Source organism: Vombatus ursinus, unplaced genomic scaffold (assembly GCF_900497805.2).
Source record: "Vombatus ursinus unplaced genomic scaffold, bare-nosed wombat genome assembly UNPS02014158.1, whole genome shotgun sequence".
NCBI lineage: Eukaryota > Metazoa > Chordata > Mammalia > Diprotodontia > Vombatidae > Vombatus > Vombatus ursinus.
Window position 1 is genome coordinate 6068505 of NW_020953936.1, and position 19742 is coordinate 6088246.

Below are 19742 nucleotides of genomic sequence, written 5' to 3' on the forward strand. Positions count from 1 at the left end.
TCCTTGTCTTCAGCTGGTTATATTCTCTTTCTTCATTTTCCCTCCCCCATCTATTTGCTAAGCTCACTCTCTGCCATGAAAACTTGAAATCATTTCCCTCTCGTACATCAGCTCAGTGACTATCCCAGATCAACAGGAATGCAAATATCATGTAAGAAACAGGCCAATTAGCATATCAAAAACATAGTACAGTAATACTAATAATACAAGGTTAACAAAAACTATACAAACCTTTGAGTTGTTTTCTGATTGGTTTACTGGATTCAAGCCATCTCTGTTGAATAAGGAAATAAAGTTTTATTTTTAAATCTTAATAAAAACATCAAAGTTATAGAAAACAGATTCTACTTACAGGAGAATCCACTGAATCTTCACCATGTTGCAAACCAAAATATTCTTTTTCTGTTATACCCAAGTGATTAAAAGCCATATCCAACAGAACTTGACCAGTATCTTGTTTCTAGAGGAAGGAATAGATTTTATAAGTGAATTCTGTAAATGTCAAGATTTTATCTTTTGTAACCATAATCAGATTTTGTGACAATTTGGAAAAACAAAGCACTTTAAAAACAATTCATTTTTTTAATGCTTTGATTGGTTTTCCTAAACCATTCCCCAACTACACCATCTTATAGTCTTTGTCATGGGGAATGGCTCTCTGGGCCATACACACACACACACACACACACACACACGCGTGCGCACACCCCCCCGCAACATCCCCACCACACACACACACACACACACACACACACACACTCTCTCTCTCCCTATAACTGCTTGAGGGATGTCAGTCTTATTCTCAAACTATTTCTACTTTATGTGATATATTCTAAATTTCAAATCAAGAAACCTGAGACAGTGTCCCTTCCACCTTGGGAGCAGAGATCAAATTGAAAAGAAAGGAAAAAGGCAAAAAAAATGAGTAAAAAATAAACAAACAAAAGAACCTGAACAAAGAAAATTATCATGGCAACAGGGAAGATCAAGACACAAAATCAGAAAACAACAACAATGTCAAAACATCAATGGGCAAAACTCCAAAGAAAAATGGGAAGTGGTCTCAAGCCCAGAAAGAACTCACAGAAAAGCTCAAAAAGGAGCTTAAAAATCATGTAAGTGAGGTAAAAGACAAATTGGGAAAATAAATGAGAGTGATGTAAGAGAATTATGAAAAAAAAATTCAACAGCTTGGAAAAAGAAAACTGCTTAAAAAGTAGAATTGGTCAGATGGAAAAGGAGATACAAAAATCCACTGAAGAAAACAACTCCTTAAAAAATATAATTGGCTAAATAGAAAAGAAAGTACAAAAGCTAAATGAAGAAAACAACTCCTTAAAAGTTAGAATTAGGCAAGCAGAAGATAGTAACTCTATGAGACATCAAAAATCAATCAAATTCAAAAGAATGCAAAAAGGAGAAAAATGTAAAGTACCTCACGGGAAAAACAAATGACCTGGAAAATACATCCAGGACAGGCAATATCAGAATCATTGGACTACCTGAAAGCCATAATCAAAAGGAAGACCTGGACAGCATCTTTCAAGAAAAACTGCCCTGATGTCCTGGATCCAGAGGGTAAAACAGGCATCAAAAGAAGTCACCCATGACCTTAGGAAAGAAATCTCAAAATAAAAATGCCAAGGAACTATTATAGCCAAATTTCAGAACTATCAGGTCAAGGGGGAAATGCAAGTGAGCAGAAAGAAACAATTCAAATATTAGGGAACTACTATCAGGATTACACAGAATTTAGTAACTGCAACATTTAAAGATCAGAAGTCATGGAACATGTTATTTTGGAAGGCAAAGGAGCTAGGACTACAACCAAGAATCATTTACCAGTGAGATTAAGCATAATACATCCATAACACCATTCCATGGTAATTCAATGAAATAGAAGAATTTCAAGCTTTTTTAAGAAGACCAGAATTAAACCAAAAATTTGATTTCCAATATAAGACCCAACAGCAATATGAACATGTAAAAACGGAAAAGAAAACATAAGGGATTCAATAGAGCTAAGCTGTTTACAACTCTACATGGGAAGATGATACTTGTAATTCTTAACTGTAATACTAACAGTACAGCTAGAAGGAATATACACAGACACAGGGTACAGGTTTAAGGCGAATTTGAAGGAATGATATAAAAAATAATTAAGGGATGAGAAAGAGACATACATTTGGTATATAAGGAAGGGAGAGGTAGAATGGGGTAAATTATTTCACATGAAGAGTCACAAAAGATCTATTACAATGGAGGGGAAGATGGGAGGGTAGGCAATGAGCATCACTTAAGCCTTACTCTCAGCAGTACTGGCTCAAAGAGGGAATAATATACACAATAAGTTGAATACAGAAGTGTATCTTACCTGACAGAGAAGATTAAGTAAAGGGAGTAGGTAGGTAAGGATTGACAGAAGGGACAGTAGATGGGGAGATGTGGCAGACAGAATCAAAACACTAATGAGAAGGGAAATGTAGAAGGGGGAGAGAGGACAAACAGGAGGGAAAATAGCATGTAGGGAAATACACAGTAATCATAACTGTGAATGTGAATGGGATGAATTCTCCCATAAAATGGAAGCTGATAACAAGTGGATCAAAAACCAGAATCCTACAAGATTACAAGAAACACAGTTGGAGCAGAGAAATACACACAGAGTAAAGGTAGGGAGCTAAAGCAGAATTTATTATGCTTCAGCTGAAGTAAAAAAAACAAACAAATGGCTAGCAATCCTAATTTCAGGCAAAGTAAAAGCAAAAATATATCTAATTAAAAAGAGATAAGGAAGGAAACTACATCTTGCTAAAAGGTACCACAGACAATGAAGCAATATCAATACTAAACACATACACACCAAGTGGTATAGCATCCATATTCTTAAAGGAGAAGCTAAGTGAGATACTGGAAGAAAGAGAGAGCAAAACTATACCAGACCTCAACTGTCCTCTCTCAGAACTTGATAAAGCCAACCAAAAAACAAATAAACCAAGAAACTAAGGCAGTGAATAGAATATTAGAAAAGTTAAATATGTCAGATGTTTGGAGAAAACTGGGAACAGAAAAGAATATACTTTTTTTTCCTCAGTAGCAAAGGGCACCTACACAAAAACTGACCACATATTAGGGCATAAAAACCTCAAATTCAAATGTAGAAAGGCAGAAATATTTAACGTAGTTTTAGATCATAATGGAATAAAAATTACATTCAGCAAAAATCAGTGGAAAGATAGATTAAAAATAAATTGGAAACTAAATAAGCTAATCCTAAAGAATAAGTGGGTCAAAGAACAAATCATAGAATCAATAAATAATTTCATAAAAGGGAATGATAACAATGAAACAACACACCCAAATTTATGGGATGCAGCCAAAGCAGTACTTAAGGGAAAATTTCTCTAATTCTTACATCAACAAAACAGAAAAAGAACAGATCAATGAATTGAGCATGCAACTAAAAAAACTAGAAAAAGAACAAATTAAAAATCCCCAATTAAATTAAAAATTAAATTGGAAATCCTGAAAATCAAAGGTGAAATGAATATGATCAAAAGTAAAAAAAAAATATTGAGCTAATAAATAAATCTAGGAGCTGGTTTTATGAAAACACCAATAAGACAGATAAACCATTGGTTGAAGAAAACCAAACATCCAATATCAAAAATGAAAATAATGAAATCACCATCAATGAGGAAAAAAATTAAAGCAATCATTAGGGAATATTTTGCCAAATTACATGCCAATAGACCTGACAATCTGAGTGAAATCAATGAATGTTTATTAAAATATAAATTATCCAGATTAACAGATTAGAAAATAGAATATCTAAATAACCCCACTTTAGAAAAAGTAATTGGACAAGCCATTAATGAACTCCCTACGAAAAAATCCCAGGGCCAGATAGGTTCACAAGCGAATTCTACTAAACATTCAAAGAACAAATAATTCCAATAAACTGTTTGAGAAAATAGGCAAAGAAGGAGGTGCTAATGCCTAAACCAGGAAGAGTTAAAACAGAGAAAGAAAATTATAGACCAATTTCCCTAATGAATATAGATGCAAAAATTTTGAACAAAATACTAGCAATTACAGCAATATATCACAAGGATTATACACTATGACCAGGAGAGATTTATACCAGGAATGCAGGGTTGGTTCAATATTTGGAAAACTATCAACATAACTGACCATGTAAATAACAAAACCAACAGAAATCATATGATTATCTCTACAGATGCTGGAAAAGCTTTTGACAAAATACGGAATTCATTCCTATTAAAAACACTATAGAGCACAGGAATGAAGGGAGTATTTCTTAAAATGATAAGCATATCTATCTAAAACCATCAGCAAGCATACTGTAATGGGGTAACCTAGAAGTCTTCCCAATAATATTAGGGGTGAAGTGAAGTTACCCATTATCACCACTATTATTCAATACAGGACTAGAAATATTAGCTACAGCAGTAAGAGAAGAAAAATAAATCGAAGGAATTGGAATAGGCAATGATGAAACAAAACTCTTCGCAAATGATATGATGGTATACTTAGAGAACCCTAAAGAATCAACTAAAAACTATTTGAAATAATTAACAACTTTAGCAAAGTTGCAGGATGTAAGATAAACCCACACCAATTATCAGCCTTTCTTTATATGACCAACAAAGCCTAGAAGCAAGAAATAGAAATAGAAATTCCATTTAAAATAACTGGAAACAATATACAATAATGCTTTTCACACAAAGTGAGATATAAACAATTGGAAAAATATCAATTGTTCACGGGTAGGCTGAGCCAATATAATAAAAATGACAATTCTGTGTAAGCTAATTTACTTATTCAGAGCCATACCAATCAAACCACCAAAAAATTATTTGATAGAGCTAGGAAAAAGAACAAAATTCAAATTCACCTGGAAGAACAAAAGGCCAAGAATATCAAGGGAATTAAAGGGGAAAAAATACAAAGGAAGGTAGACTAACAATACCAGATCTAAAACTATATTATAAAGCAATAATCATCAAAACTATCTGGTACAGGCTAAGAAAGAATGGAGGATCAGTGGAACAGGTTAAGTACACAAGACACAGTAGTCAATGACCATAGTAACCTAGTGTTTGATAAACCCAAAGACCCCAGGCTTTGGGATAAGAACTCACTATTTAACAAAAACTGCTAGGAAAACTGGAAAATAATAAGACACAAAGTAGGTATAGACCAACATCTCACATCGTATATCAAGATAAGGTCAAAATAGGTGCGTGATTTAGACATAAAGGGTGACATCATAAGCAAATCAGAAAAGCAAGGAATACTCTACCTGTCACATCTATGGGGAAGGGAAGAATTCATGACCAAACAAAAGACAGAGAGCGTTACAAAATGTAGAACAGATAATTTTGATTATATTAAAATAAAAAGCTTTTGTATAAACAAAAGCAATGCAACCACAATTAGAAGGAAAGCAGAAAGCTGGGAAACAATCTCAACAGTAAGTGTCTCTAATAAAGCCCTAATTTCTCAAATATATAGAGAACTGAGTCAAATCTTTAAGAGTACAAGCCATTCCCCAATTGATAAATGGTCAGTCAAAGAATATTAACAGGCAGTTTTCAGATGAAGAAATCAAACTATCTAAGGCATATGAAGAAGTGCTCTAAATCACTTTTGATTAGATAAATGCAAATTAAAAGAACCCTGAAGTACCACCTCACACCTATCAGATTGGCTAATATGACCAAAAAAAAAAAAAGGAAAAAAATAAATATTGGAAAGGATGTGGGAAAATTGGGACACTAATGCACTGCTGCTGGAGTTGTAAGCTGACCCAACCATTCTGGAAAGCAATTTGGAACTATGCCCAAAGGACAACCAAACCGTGCATACCCTTTGATCCAGCAATACTACTACTGGGTCCGTATCCCAAAGAGATCATAAAAAAAGGAAAGGGACCTACATATGCAAAAATATTTATAGCTGCCCTTTCCGTGGTGGCAAAATATTGGAAATTGAGGGGATGCCCATCAATTGAAGAAGGGCTGAACAAGCTGTGGTCTATACTATTGTGCAATGAGAAATGATAAACAGGTAGATTTCAGAAAAACCTGGAAAGACTCGTACTAACTGATGCCAAGTGAAATGCAGAACCTGGAAAACATTGTACACAGTATCAGCAACACTGTGTGATGATCAGCTATGAATGACTCGGCTCTTCTCAGCAACACAATCATCCAAGAGAAGTACAAAGGACTCGCAAAGAAAAATACTATCCACATCCAGATAAAGAACTGATGGACTCTGAATGCAGATTGGAGCATATTTTTTTTCATTTTATCCTTTCGTGTTTTTTTTTTCCCTTTGATCTGTTTCTTCTTTCCCAATTGTGACTAATAATGGAAATGTTTTACGTGATAGCACATGTTTAACCTGTATCAAAATGCCTACCATTTTCAGAGGAGGGAGAAAAATTTGGAACTCAAAAATCTTGTTTAAAAAATGCAAAAAATTGTCTTGACATGAAATTGGGAAAAAATAAAGTACTATTAAAAAATATGATATTAGAGTGGGAGGCAAAATGATGTGGTAGAAAGAACACATGCTCTGATGCTGGAGGAGCTAGTGTGAATCTTGTTTCTGATGCTTTCTACCTGTGAGAACTTGCCTCACTCACTAATAAAAGGAAGGTATCAGATCAGATGCTCACTGAAATTTCTGTTGGCCAGCAAACACTTATTAGGCACCTACTGTGTGCCAGGCACTGGATACAGAGAAAATCAGTTCCAGCCTTTTAGGACCTCACTTTCTAATGGAGGAAACACTATTTTAAAAATTCCTCTATTCCAGTTCTTTACCACCATGAAAAAGTACAATGACAATTTTGGCACATATGGGGCCTTTTCTTTGTATTTTTTATTCCTTGGGGTATATTCCCATGGGTGGTAATGCTTTTCTCATATATTTCCAAATTGAAATGCAGAACAGATGGACCACTTCACAGCAACATCAACAACTTATCCATGTATGCGTCTTATCACAGCCCTCCAAAATTGCCTATTCTCATCTCGGCCAATATGCATATGTGGAAGGTTAAACCTCAGAGTAGATTTAATTTGCATTTATCTTACTATTGGAGATCTGGAGCATGCAATCCAGCTGTCTCGAGGGCATTTCCACCAGCTCCTCAAATTGACTACTACTCAAAATGACTACGTCCAAGCTTGATTCCTAGGACAGACTACTGTGGTGGGGGTGTCAGACAGCCTTCCACAACTCATCAAACCCAATAATTATTGTCCACTTCTGCTGAGTAGACAGATACAGATGAAGAAACTTGGAGTGCATTGTAGAGACTTTAAAATTTTATGTAAGAAAATTAAGGGCTTCGGGAATTTTTACATCTTCTCGTTTAAGACTGTGACTTTGAATCAGAAGGAAAGTAAACAAATGGCAATGCCAAAGAGCCATATTTGATTTCTTGATTTAGAAAAGAGAGAATGATGGAAACTGTAAGCCCGAGTAGGATTCACAGAACATTCTACAACTGATAAAATAGATTTTTTTTAATTGAGGGAGAAGGAAAGAGAACTTCTTGGTGATTTTTAAAAGAAAAAAAAAATAAGGAGATCATTAGGCATGGTGTACTGAACTTGACATCAGAAGAAATAGATTAAAATCTTATCTCAGATACTTACTAGCTTTGAGCTTATAGCAAAGTCCCTTAACTTTCCACATCCTCAACTTCCTCAACTATAAAATGAGTGAAATAACATTTTTAATCCCTAATTTAACAGCTTAGTTAAGAGGAAAGCACGTCACAAATCTAAAAGCACTATGTTAATGTCATTATTATTATTATCACACTAAGAAAAAATAATATAACAAATAATATTTTTGTTGTGGTTATTTAGTTGTTAAAGTTGTGTCTGACTCTTCATGGCCCCATTTGGAGTTTTCTTGGCAAAGATACTGGAGTGATTTGCCATTTTCTTCTCTAGCTCATTTTACAGATGAGGAAACTGTGGCAAACAGGATGAAGTGACTTGTCCAGGGTCATACAGCTAGAATGTGTCTGAGGCCAGATGTGAACTCAGGAAGAGGAGTCTTCCTAACTCCAGGCCCAGTGCTCTATCCACAGTGCCCCCTAAAGCCCCTAAATAATATTACATATTGTGCATATAACACTAATATAAATAATATGAAATTATTATAGCCACAACAAGAAAAGTGATGCCATCCTAACTTCTTTCTCCATTTCTAATAAGAGTTGCCTCTCTGATGGGTAGGCAGAATGCCTTATACATAGTCTATATACTGATTTAATAAAAAATTTGGCACAGAAAAATATGGCCTGAATGACAGCAAGGTTAGGCAAACCTGAATCTGGCTGAACACAAAACAGTGCTGATTTACTGGCTACTGACAAACTGAAGGGAAGTTTAGAAAGTGGCCTTGACCTTGTCCTGTACAATGTTTTAATCAAAGACTTGTATTTGGTACCAGGGCATACAGGCATAAGGGCAGAGTGGGAGCTCATAATGCTACAACACGCTCTACCCAGTATTTTTAAAAGGATTAAGGCCTGGACCTACAATACTATGCAAGGTCAATCTCTCCTTTGGAGGCCAGAACCTGGCAGGATGTAGGTATGGGCATGGTATCCCTTTTATCCCCCTAGAGTACATCATCTGAGCAGTTGGTCAAATAGTTTATGAATGCCAGTGTAAATAAATGGAAGGGATAGTCAACAAGGCTAAAAAAAAATTGTACTGATACTGTTATTAGTTTGCATATGTTCAATAAAGCAGACTAGGCTGAAATTCACTGCTCCAAAATTTTCTAATTTGTATTTTAATCCAAAAGTTTACGACATTAATGCCAGGAATGACTAGAGTCCCTTCATTCCAACCCTCTCATGTAACAGATGAGAAAAGTAAGGCCCAGAGACAGAATAAGTCAGTGGCAGGGCCAGGACTAGAAGACAGGCCTCCAATTACCAATTAAGTGTTCTTTGGAAAACAGAATGAATTTGCAGTCGTGTTAGACGCTTCATGACCAATTTGGGGTTTTCTTGGCAAAGATACTGGAGCAGTTTGCCATTTCCTTCTCCAGCTCATTTTATGAGGAAACTGAGGCAAACAGAGTTAAAGGACTTACCAAGGGTCACACAGCTAGTAAGTGTCTGAGGATGGATTTGAACTCAGGAAGATTAAGTCTTCCTGACTCCAGGCCTGGCATTCTATCCACTGTACCACCTAGCTGCAGGGCAGTACGAGAAGGTTGGACTTCATAACCAAGTTCCAGTTCTAAACCAATAGTCTTGATCTTATAGTTTTTTCAGGTATACTACAGGAGTCACCCCCCCCCCAAAAAAAGACAAGTTCAAACACCTAGGGAGCAGGGGAGAGGAAAATTGTTTAAAAAGAACACTTAAATATATCTCTTTCATGGGAAAGTTGGTGTGTCAAATTTTATGAATATTCTAACCTAAAAAGAAATTATAAGTAAATGGAAGGAGATATCTTTCTCAATGATAGCTAGACATGGAATCTGTAACCTCCTCCACAAAAAAAGGGATAAAGGGGATTTCTTTAAAAAATAAAACACACGGGGGCAGCTAGGTGGCGCAGTGGATAGAGCACCAGCCTTGGAGTCAGGAGGACTTGAGTTCAAATCTGCCCTCAAACACTTGACACTTACTAGCTCTGTGACCCTGGGTAAGTCACTTGACCCCAACTGCCTCACCAAAAAAGCAAAGTAAATAAATAAAAGATATAATAAATAATTTTGAGAATATAAAATTTAAAATTTTTTATACAATCAATGCAACTAGAATAAGAGACACTGTTAACTGAGGAGAAGAATCTTTGTATCAAATATCACTGATAAAAGTCTGATATCCAAGATACACAATTATCTCTTCCACATCATGATTCTCCCCATTAAGGTTTTGATATATCACGGGTTGGCATAAGAAATTAAACGGGAATTTGGGGGGAATTTTACAAAAGTCACACATGACATGCAAAGGCCAGCAGATGGCACAGAAAAAGTTTAGAAACTCAGAAATGCATGAAATATTTGTATAATATTGTATAATATCAAGAAAAAAAGAGAAGGAAATCTGCAAAGTCAGACTTCTTCTCTGGTAAGAAGGCAGCACCAAAAATTTTTACATGGATTTTCCAGATCGCAGGGGCACGATGCCCCTAATTCCTGCTATGTGGAAGGGATATAGTGAAAGATACCAAACATGTAACACCAAGAGTCATTCCCTATGACATCAATGGCTATGAACAAATAGTTTCCAAAAGAAAAGATGGAAACTATAAATGATCATACAAAAATATGCTACAAATCACTAATAGTAAGAGAAATGCAAATTAAGCAACTCTGATATTTCACCTCACATCATGCAATTCGGAAAGATCACAAAAATAAGAATAATAGGTGTTATGCTGTCCGGGTATGAGAAGGCAGGAACAGAAGCACACTGTGAAATGATCCAGCTAATCTGGACATGGATTTGGAATTATTCAAGAAAAAGTGACTGAACATTCATACTCTTTGATTCAATGATTCCACCCTCCACCACATGCCTCAAGGAGGTCAAAAATAAACCAAAAAAAAAAAAAAATCTACACCAAAAAACTCATAACAACACTTTTTGTAGCAGCAGAGAACTGGAAACAAAATGGTGACTACAGACTGGGGAATGGTTGGAAGAAAAAACAAAAAAACAAAACTATATTCACTATAGTTTGTGAATGGAATGGAATATTATTGTACAGTAAGAAATGACAATTATGAAGAATTCTGAGAAGCGAGGGAAGACATATATGAACTGACGCAATAAAGTAAAAAGAACCAGTTGAACAATGTATAGAATTACTACAGTAAAGTAAATGTTAGTAGATAAGGAAGTCAAATTCTTGAGTAATTTTAATCATGTATTTTATGTTTTATATTATTATAGTGTCATATTATGTAATTTACGTATTGTAAAAAGGACCACTCTAGGTCTCAGAGGAAAGATAATGAAACTTACTTCCCTAACCATAGCATATGTGGGATAAAATGTTGCTTAAGTTCTCAGATGAAGGTCACCATTATCAGTTATTTTTGCTTAACTTATTTCTCCTTCTTTCGAAAAGTTCACTGCTAGGTGATGGGTCAGGAAGGGTGCATATTTGGAAGTGACTGATGATTTTTCTTTTTTGAAAAAGCATCAATAATTTTAAGTGACATAAAAAAGACTCATGCTCTCTTGGCCTTGACTCACTCAGCAAAACATATACAAGTGAATGAATGGAAAGCCATGACTCAACGAAGAAAATATTACAGAAAATGTTGTGTTTCAGGATCACATTTGCCACATCTATTATATCCTAGAGTAGGAAGTGTTAAATAAGTAGTGATAAAGACTACTGTTTACTGGAAAAAGTTCTTATCCATAGTAAGTACACAGTATGATCTTAGACAAGTCATTTAACCTCTTCTGGGCCTCAGTTCCTGAAACGTATAGCTTTAAGGACCTGTCAAGAACAGCGATCTCAAATTCAACTAGAAACAGAAGGCCTCTGAAGCTTATATAAGGGTCCCTGCTGGCTGAATGTTGACTTAGAAAACCACTTTTCAATGTTATCTATGTTCTATTATATTTTTTATTTATTTTGGTAAATATTTCCTAATCAGATTTTAACCCACTTCAAGCAGTATTCCAGGCAGTCTCTGGCCTAAAGCACTGAGAAATTAAGTGACTTGCCCAGGGTCACACAATCGGTATGTCTCAGAGACAAGACTCGATTACAAGTCTTTCTGACATTGGATTTAACTCATGCTGCCATAAACCCTTTGGAAAGTACTCTGTCACTGGGGTTTACCCCACTAGTTTAAGCAGGTAGGATGGGTTTTAGAGCCAGGATCCCTGTCCACAGAGTTAGAGAAAAATCACTTGGATACCAAAACTAAAAGCTAACGAGACCAAAGTATTCAGCCATCTCCCAATTCTGTTACTTTTCACTGGCTCTCTCCCAAAGCCCGGAATTCTGTCTCTCCTCATCTCTACCTCCTGGCTTTCTTCAAGTCCCAGCTAAAATCTCACCTTCTATAAGAGGCCTTTCCTAATCCCCCTTAATGCTAGTGCCTTTGCTCTGCTGATTATTTCCAATTTATCCTGGATATATCTTAAGTGTACATAGTTGTCTACATGTTGTCTCCCTTATCAGACTGTGAGTTCTTTGAAAGTAAGACTGTTGTTGTTTTGGACTATAATCTCTATTTCCAGTTCTTAGCCTAGTACCTAGAACTGAGTAGTTGTTCTATAAATCAATCAATCCGTCAATCAATACACATTTATTAAGCACCTAGTATGATACTTGTTGATCTGACTTGAAATTTCACTGAATAGCCTTACATTAAATAATTTCTAGACATGAGACAACTCCTAAATCCCAGGCTACAACTTAATAAGGAACCAAACCTGGTCTAGCCCTGGGAGAATTATATAGATAGGACTTCCTAAGAACATCTGAACTACCAACTTATCCAGAGCAAGCCTGTAAAGGCTGGCTCTATACTTGGGGCAGTCCTTATTCTAAACCAGTGGGAGCTCACGAGACTGCCATCCACTTAGTTCTAAATGCTTGGATGGAAATACAGAAAAGATGCTTATCACATTTATACTGGGTAAAATTCCCAGTATAAAATTCATATGATAAATACAAAGATTACAATACAATCAAGACAAATACAAAATCCTAAATTGAGGGCTTTTTTTTAAATTTTAAATTGCCTTCACAGGTAGAGCTGACTTGGCTTTCATTCATTCACTCAACATGCATTTATTGAGTGACTGGAATCAGGAAGACTCATCTTCCCAAGTTCTAATCTGGCCTCAGACACTTAGTAACTGTATGACCCTGGGTAAGTCACAACACTGTTTGCCTCAGTTTCCTCATCTGTAAAATGAGCTAGAGAAGGAAATGGCAAATTAGTATTTTTGCCAAGAAAACAACAAATGGGCTCACAAAGAGCAGGACATGCCTGAAATGACTGAGCAATAACAACAAAAACAAACATATGTCTGGCTTGCAAAGAATTCAAGAAGGCTGGGGAGAGTATGGATTACAGGTTTTAATTCGTCATGAGCAAAGCCATGTGATACGGCAGCTATAAAACCTAATGGGTTTTGAACAATCCCACTCTCTAATGCACCAGACATTTAAAGTATGCATTATATCTAGTTCTAGATTCCATATTTTCATAAAGATACTGATGTGCATATATCTCATCTTAGCAGTTGAAGGGACAGAGGGATGTTTCGCTTGGAAAAAGATGAAGGAGAAACTTGAGAGCTGTTTCCAAATATCTGAAAGGATGCCATGTGGAAAAGGGCACAGATTTGTTTTGTGTTGATCCCACAAGGAAAACCTGGAACTAATGGGTGGAAGTTAAAGGGACATGGCCTGAACTCAATATAAGAACTCCTTACCAACTGAAGCTTACTAATAATGGAGTGACCTGAGCTTAGAAGGTGAAATCACAGAGAATCAGTGAGACAGGATTTTAAAAGTTTTACAAAGCTTCCAGTTTTATTACACATCCAAATGAAGAATTCCCTTTATAACATGCTTGACACACAGTCATTCTGTCTGCATTTCCATTAACGAGGAACTCATTACTATGCCAAATACAAGACCAGGCCATGACGTGCTTCTTTCTGGTTTGAGCTCTTTAATACTTCAAAATATGATTCCCTTCTAGGGTACAGTTGTTCAACCACCTATAAATTTGCCATGTTGTAGCATCATTTATCCTTTTATTTCCATTTTGTCCATAAGATCATTATGGGTGGGTTTCTAAAACCACATCTGAAATCAAGATAGACTCTATGTTCATGACAATCCTCTTGATCCACAATCCAAGTAACCAGGGGTGTGCTGGAGGCAGCTCCTATCCACTTGTGAGAGCTGATTATTAAATTTAATGTGAGCATTTGCACCTCAGAAATTGGCAAACACTAGAAATCAGGGCTTGATTTATTGTTCTGATGATTGTCTAGACTTAAGAAAGTGATGGAGAAAATGTTAATAACAGAAGTTGAACTTAAAAAGGTGTCATACATATTTTTTTCAAAGCCAGTTATTAAAAATTTATCAGTGCATCACTGAGAGTTAACCTAATTAAAATGGAAGTAAGATCGTTCTGGCATGGCATGATTCCTGAACGTGCCGCTGGATCATTCTTCATAACCAGTAATTCTTGGTGTTCATAAGTCACCTGTTTAATAAGCTACCTAAGAAACACCAAATTAAAGTTTAACCAGCCCACAGTTTTAAAAACTCATTTATTTCCTCTTTTTTAAAAGTTAAAACATTTATTCATCACTAATTTTCTGGCACTTCTACTATTTTCCATGATTTCTCAATGATCCCCTCCTCAACATCCCAGACTTCACCAGAAATAATCAAATAAGGATAAATAACCTCCCTATCATGCACCAGGCAATTGACAGGTGGAAAGGGAAACAGATGCTGCCATGTACAATACAAAAGGAAAATTCTTTCTGCCAGTAAGAACACTGAATGAACAGTCGACAGGAAAAACGTCCTTCAAGCCATTTACTCATGGAGCCTTAGGGCTGCCAGGAAGTAAGAAAACTGATGGAATGTAAGGGTGTTAGTGAAGACAGAGACCATCCATTATTTAGTGGTATGTGGTATGGGTAAGTAGGAAGTATGTTAATTGATGTTAACAGACCATTTGGTAAAAGTTGGAGAAGTGAATGTTTAGTGGGGGTGGAAAGAGAAAGCAGAGTAGAGACTGGGAAATACTGGGCAACAGTACCCACAGCACTGGCCTTGGTCTCCTTGTGTTATCACTCCTTGTGTGTGGGGAGTGTTCGTGGGTGTGTGGGGGGGGTGTCAGCGTTATGACTCATGTTAACTGACTTCCCAGTCTGGAGAGCAAGAGATCATGAAGCTATGTTATCTTATCTAGTTTAGTATTGCCTACCTGAGCTCTGAGGGAGCTAGATGGTTCAGTGGATAGAGCACTGGTGCTGCAGTCAGGAAGACTCGAGTTCAAATCCGGCCTCACATACTTACTAGCTGTGGGACCCTGGGCAAGTCACTTAACTTCTGTTTGCCTTGAAGGCAGTTAGGTGGCTCTGTGAATATAGCCCAGAGTCAGGAAGAACCAAGTTCAAATACGGCCTCAGATACTGGCTGGGTGACTCTGGGCAAATCATTTAACCTCTGTTTGCCTTTATTTCACCGGAGAAGGAAATAGCAAACAGTTCTAGTATCTTTGCCAAGAAAGCCCCACAGACAGAAAACCCCACTTAACCACTTAACAACAATGACAACATGGGCTCCACCAGCCATGCTTAACTCCTTCGTCTTTCCTCTAGAGCCGAGTGCTACTGACAGAGCCCTCATTTGGAGCTTGAGAAATGTAGCATCAGAAATGCTAAGATCTGTGGGATCAAAAGTTGGACGAGGTAACTTGTAAAGTCTTTTTCCAATTCAAAATTTCTCTCATTTGTCTTAGCCTGAGCCCCTCAGGGATCTCTGATCTTTCTCTTTCTACTTCCCTCAATACGATTATCAAGTCCTGCTAATGATTTCTTAGTAATCTCTGCCCCATCTATCCATCCCCATTGCCCTCACCATTGTTTAGTTCCCTGATCATCTCTCAAACTGCAATATGGCAGCGGTTTCCCTTAAAAGGTCTCTGCTCATCCCAATCCACCCTGCACATGGCCACACGATAGTTTACCCAAAATATTTTCATCATATCCCTTTCCTGCTCAGAAATTTTCAACCACAGTCACATGCATCTGTTGCTACAGTAACAGGTTTAAAAATGTTATCCTTCTATTGTATTTCCTCAACCTATCTTTCCATACTCATTTTCCACCATCCTCTACACAATTCCTACATGCCATTCAGACAGGTCTATCCCTTGCACACTTCAAGAGATCTGTGATCTCCCCATGGGGGGTTTTCTCTCTAATGATGCAGTCTGTAGCCCATCTTGTCACATACTTGTCCATGCTCTCCTATAAATCTTTTGCTAAGAATTTACCCAATATGCTGGATGGCTTCCTTTACATCTCTTGATGCCAGGCAGACACCCACAAGAGCTTCCAGACTTTTCTGCTGGTTAACCCTGTTCTCACTACGTGATCAGCCTTTTTCCTCCAATAAGAAGTCTCTCTGATGACATCTTTTACATGCTTTTAAGCAATTCTATGTCTCCAATGTGTTAAGGCTTGCCTACTCTTCTTACCACATGCTTCTGCCCTTTGAGTGACCTTCGATTTTAATCCTTTGGAGACTGGCATTGCACGACTCACAGCTATCTAGATTGCCAGAAGAATTAGTGTTAAAAAAGATTGGAGTCTGTTTCAGGGAGAACCTTGGGGTCGTTAGAAGCACTACACCATTTGGAAAAGACAATCCAGTCCATTCTCCTCCTCCTGTTCAATTTTAGGACCAGCTCACTGTCTCCTTAGAGTATCTGCCCCAGACACCAACGAATAGCTCTAAGGGTCGTCCATCTAACTGCACATCATAGTATGGGTTATAGGTATTCATCTAAAACAGCTAAGTGACTCTATGAATAGAGCCCTGGGCCTGGGGTCAGGAAGATATCTTCCTGAGTTCAAATCTGGCCACAGACCAAACACCTGACCCAAATGGGGCCATGAAGAGTTAGACACAACTGAAAAATTACTGAACAACACTCTTTGGGGCAGCTAGATGGTGCAGTGGATAGAGCACTGGCCCTGAAGTCAGGAGGACCTGAGTTCAAATTCGGCCTCAGACCAAACACTTGATACTTACTAGCTGTGTGACCCTGGGCAAGTCACTTAACCCCAATTGCCCTTCAAAACAAAACAAAACAAAACAAAAAACCACAACATTCTTCATCCACTTGGTTTTTCCTGTGCTGACAAAGTAAATTCTTTTGAGTGATTATGGAATTATTTTAGAATGCTATGCAATATTGCAAATTTTAAGTCAATCTGTACAATGCCATTCCCATATAAGAGTATCTGGAAGACTCGGCTATTCAATAGGGAATCCTTTTTCCACTGGAACTTACGTGAGACATTCTCCATGACAGTAGCCAGAAGAAGTCTCTTATGTTAGGGCTTCTGAGCTTTTGTACATGCTTTTCCATTGACTGAAGTGTATTTCTTCTTTCTCTCTTCCTATACAGATGCTGCCACCCTTCATTCAAGGTCAAGTTTAAATGTTACCTCCTTCGCCAAACTCAGCCGTGATAAGTTACTGCAAATTCTATTAATCATAAATGAGGATTTTCTCCAGCCAAGGCAGGGTCCCAGGTGGTCTTCTCTTGTCCTGCAGAACACATCCAGGCTGATTCCTCCTACTAGTATTATGTAGGTTCTCAGGGAAGGCAAACTAAACTTAGCAATTGGCTAAATTAAGTTAAACAAAAATCCACAAGTATAATGCCTACATACATATGATCTAAAAAAAAAAAATAGGCTCTTCAAGTATAGGCTGCATCTGAAAGCTTGGAATGGCATGACTTTGAGGATACCCTACACCCATATTGCCTGTCACTTGAAAGGATAAGTCAGAGTTAACTAACATGGATCACCCTTTGGTTCAGTACTTCTTTAGTAAGTAGACACAGGTGAGTTACTTCCATTGCCCCGCCACTAATTCTCTCCTTAAGAAACCCTTGCAAACTCTTCTACCCTTACAACTCCACTGAAAGAGTTCATACTAGATTCACAAATGACCTCTTCTTTGTTAAATGTCATGCTTCACTTCCTACAATTTATTTCAATCTCTCTGCTATGCTATGCTATGGTCCTCCTTTTAAAAATGTTTCTATACTATCCACTACCATTATGGTTCACTCTGTACACTCTCCAGTCACCTCCATTAACCCATCCTCTGTCCTAAGCCCTGATTTTTTTTTTCTTTTCTATACTTATGTCCTTGGGAAAGTCATCTATAATCTACAGTTAATGGTTCCCAAAGTTTTCATTTCAGCTACAAAGAAAAAACAAAGATGTGACCAAAGACAATAAAATAAGTTCCCAAAGAAGTGCACAAAATGATCGCCTGATTTATTATATATCTACAATGCAATCTTGTCTTACAAGCAACACAGCCTTATCCAAATCTCCAAATTATCATCAAAACCACCTAATCTATAAAACTGTAACTTCATCATCTGTATGCTAAGGAGATGTTCCATATCGTGACTTATCCACAATGGGTTTCAAATGCCTACTGCTGTAAGTGAACAGAGAGAGGATAATAAAGGCTTGTGTAGAAACTATTCCATTAGTTGGTCAATACGCATTTGTTCATTGCTGAAAGCTTCCTTTAACTCTCCCATGCAGCATATGCCCAGCTAGGTAATGTGCCAACCAGAAATAAATGAAGCTAAAAGGTCAGCTCTTTGACCCAAGCTCCGCATCAATCTCAGAAGCGATGGCACAGTAGGCAACAAAGAAGAAAAAAGAAGCTGGAGTTAAGATGGCAACTTCTTAACTTTCAGCAAGTCCCTTCTTTTAGTAAATGGCTCCATTATTCTGTCTAAAGAGTCAGAACAGAGAACACACTCATATTAAAAGATACCAAAATAAATTTTAAAACCAAACAGTTTTGACTTAACATATTATTCTTCTCTATTTGAGTCCACAGGATGTTCATTAAAGTGGCCTGTTGCCTCCAGGAGCAAACATCAAATTCTCTAGCACTCAAAGCCCTTCATAACCTAGGCTCCTCCTACCTTTCCCATCTTGTTACACCTTACTCCCTAACACATAGTCTTTGATCCAGTGACACGGGCTATCCCATGAACAAGACACTCCATCTCTCAGCTCTGGGCATTGTCTCTGGCTGTCCCCCATGCCTGGAATACTCTCCCTCCTCCACTCCAACTACTGACCTCCCTGGCTTCTTTTAAGTCCCAACTAAAATCTCACCTTCTACAGGAAGCCTTCTCTAATCCCTCTTAATTCCAGTGCCTTTCCTCTTTTAATTACCTCCTATTTATCTGGTATATAGTTCACTTTGTATATATTTGTTTGCATATTGTCTCCTCCACTCGACTGCAAGCTCCTTGTGGGCAGGGACTGTCTTTTGCCTCTTTGTGTATCCGTAGCACTTAGCACAGTGCCTGGCACGTAACAGGTGGTAAATAAATATTGACTGATTGATTGATAAAAGTCTGAAAACACTAAAAGAAATTAAAGAATCATCAAAGGTTCAGAGAGAACGAACATGAATGAGCTACTACACAAAATCTCAGGATATCAAAATTTAGAGGGTACCCTTCTTGAAACTTGAGAAAACTGGAGTGAATTAAATGAGGAAGATACAAGATAGTGGAAATAGCACTAAATTTTGAAGTCAGAATACCTAGGATGAATCTTAGATCCACTAACTACTAATCTGCATGACCTTGGCCAAGTAATTTCATGCTTTGACTCCCATTTCCCCAATCTGTAAAAGGGGGAAAACATTCCTTGTACCACTTACATTAAGAGTGGTATAAGCCTTAAAATGCTGCATAAATGTGAGCAACTATCATGTGCTCCTGTTAAAAAAATTTCTATGGTGGTGCCTCTCAGCACTACTTCTAATTTACCCGACATGCTTGCACTTTTGGGTACACAAAATATGAGTAGGATTGTTTTCAAACACTTGACATGACAAAGTCAATGCCACGGAGAAAGAACT

The 19742-nt window shown here is 37.3% G+C and overlaps 1 protein-coding gene across 4 annotated transcripts in view; it reads right to left on the minus strand.

Moving 5' to 3' along the window:
- The window catches only part of PTPN3 (protein tyrosine phosphatase, non-receptor type 3), a 287103-nt gene that overhangs the window by 152928 nt on the left and 114433 nt on the right, over positions 1-19742 (minus strand). For all 4 annotated transcript variants that reach the window (XM_027859060.1, XM_027859063.1, XM_027859062.1 and 1 more), the window contains exons 3-4: positions 353-460; positions 232-274 (exon numbers count right to left, since the gene is read on the minus strand). In XM_027859060.1, the coding sequence (XP_027714861.1) occupies positions 232-274; positions 353-460 (151 nt within the window). The remainder of the gene's footprint in view (positions 1-231; positions 275-352; positions 461-19742) is intronic.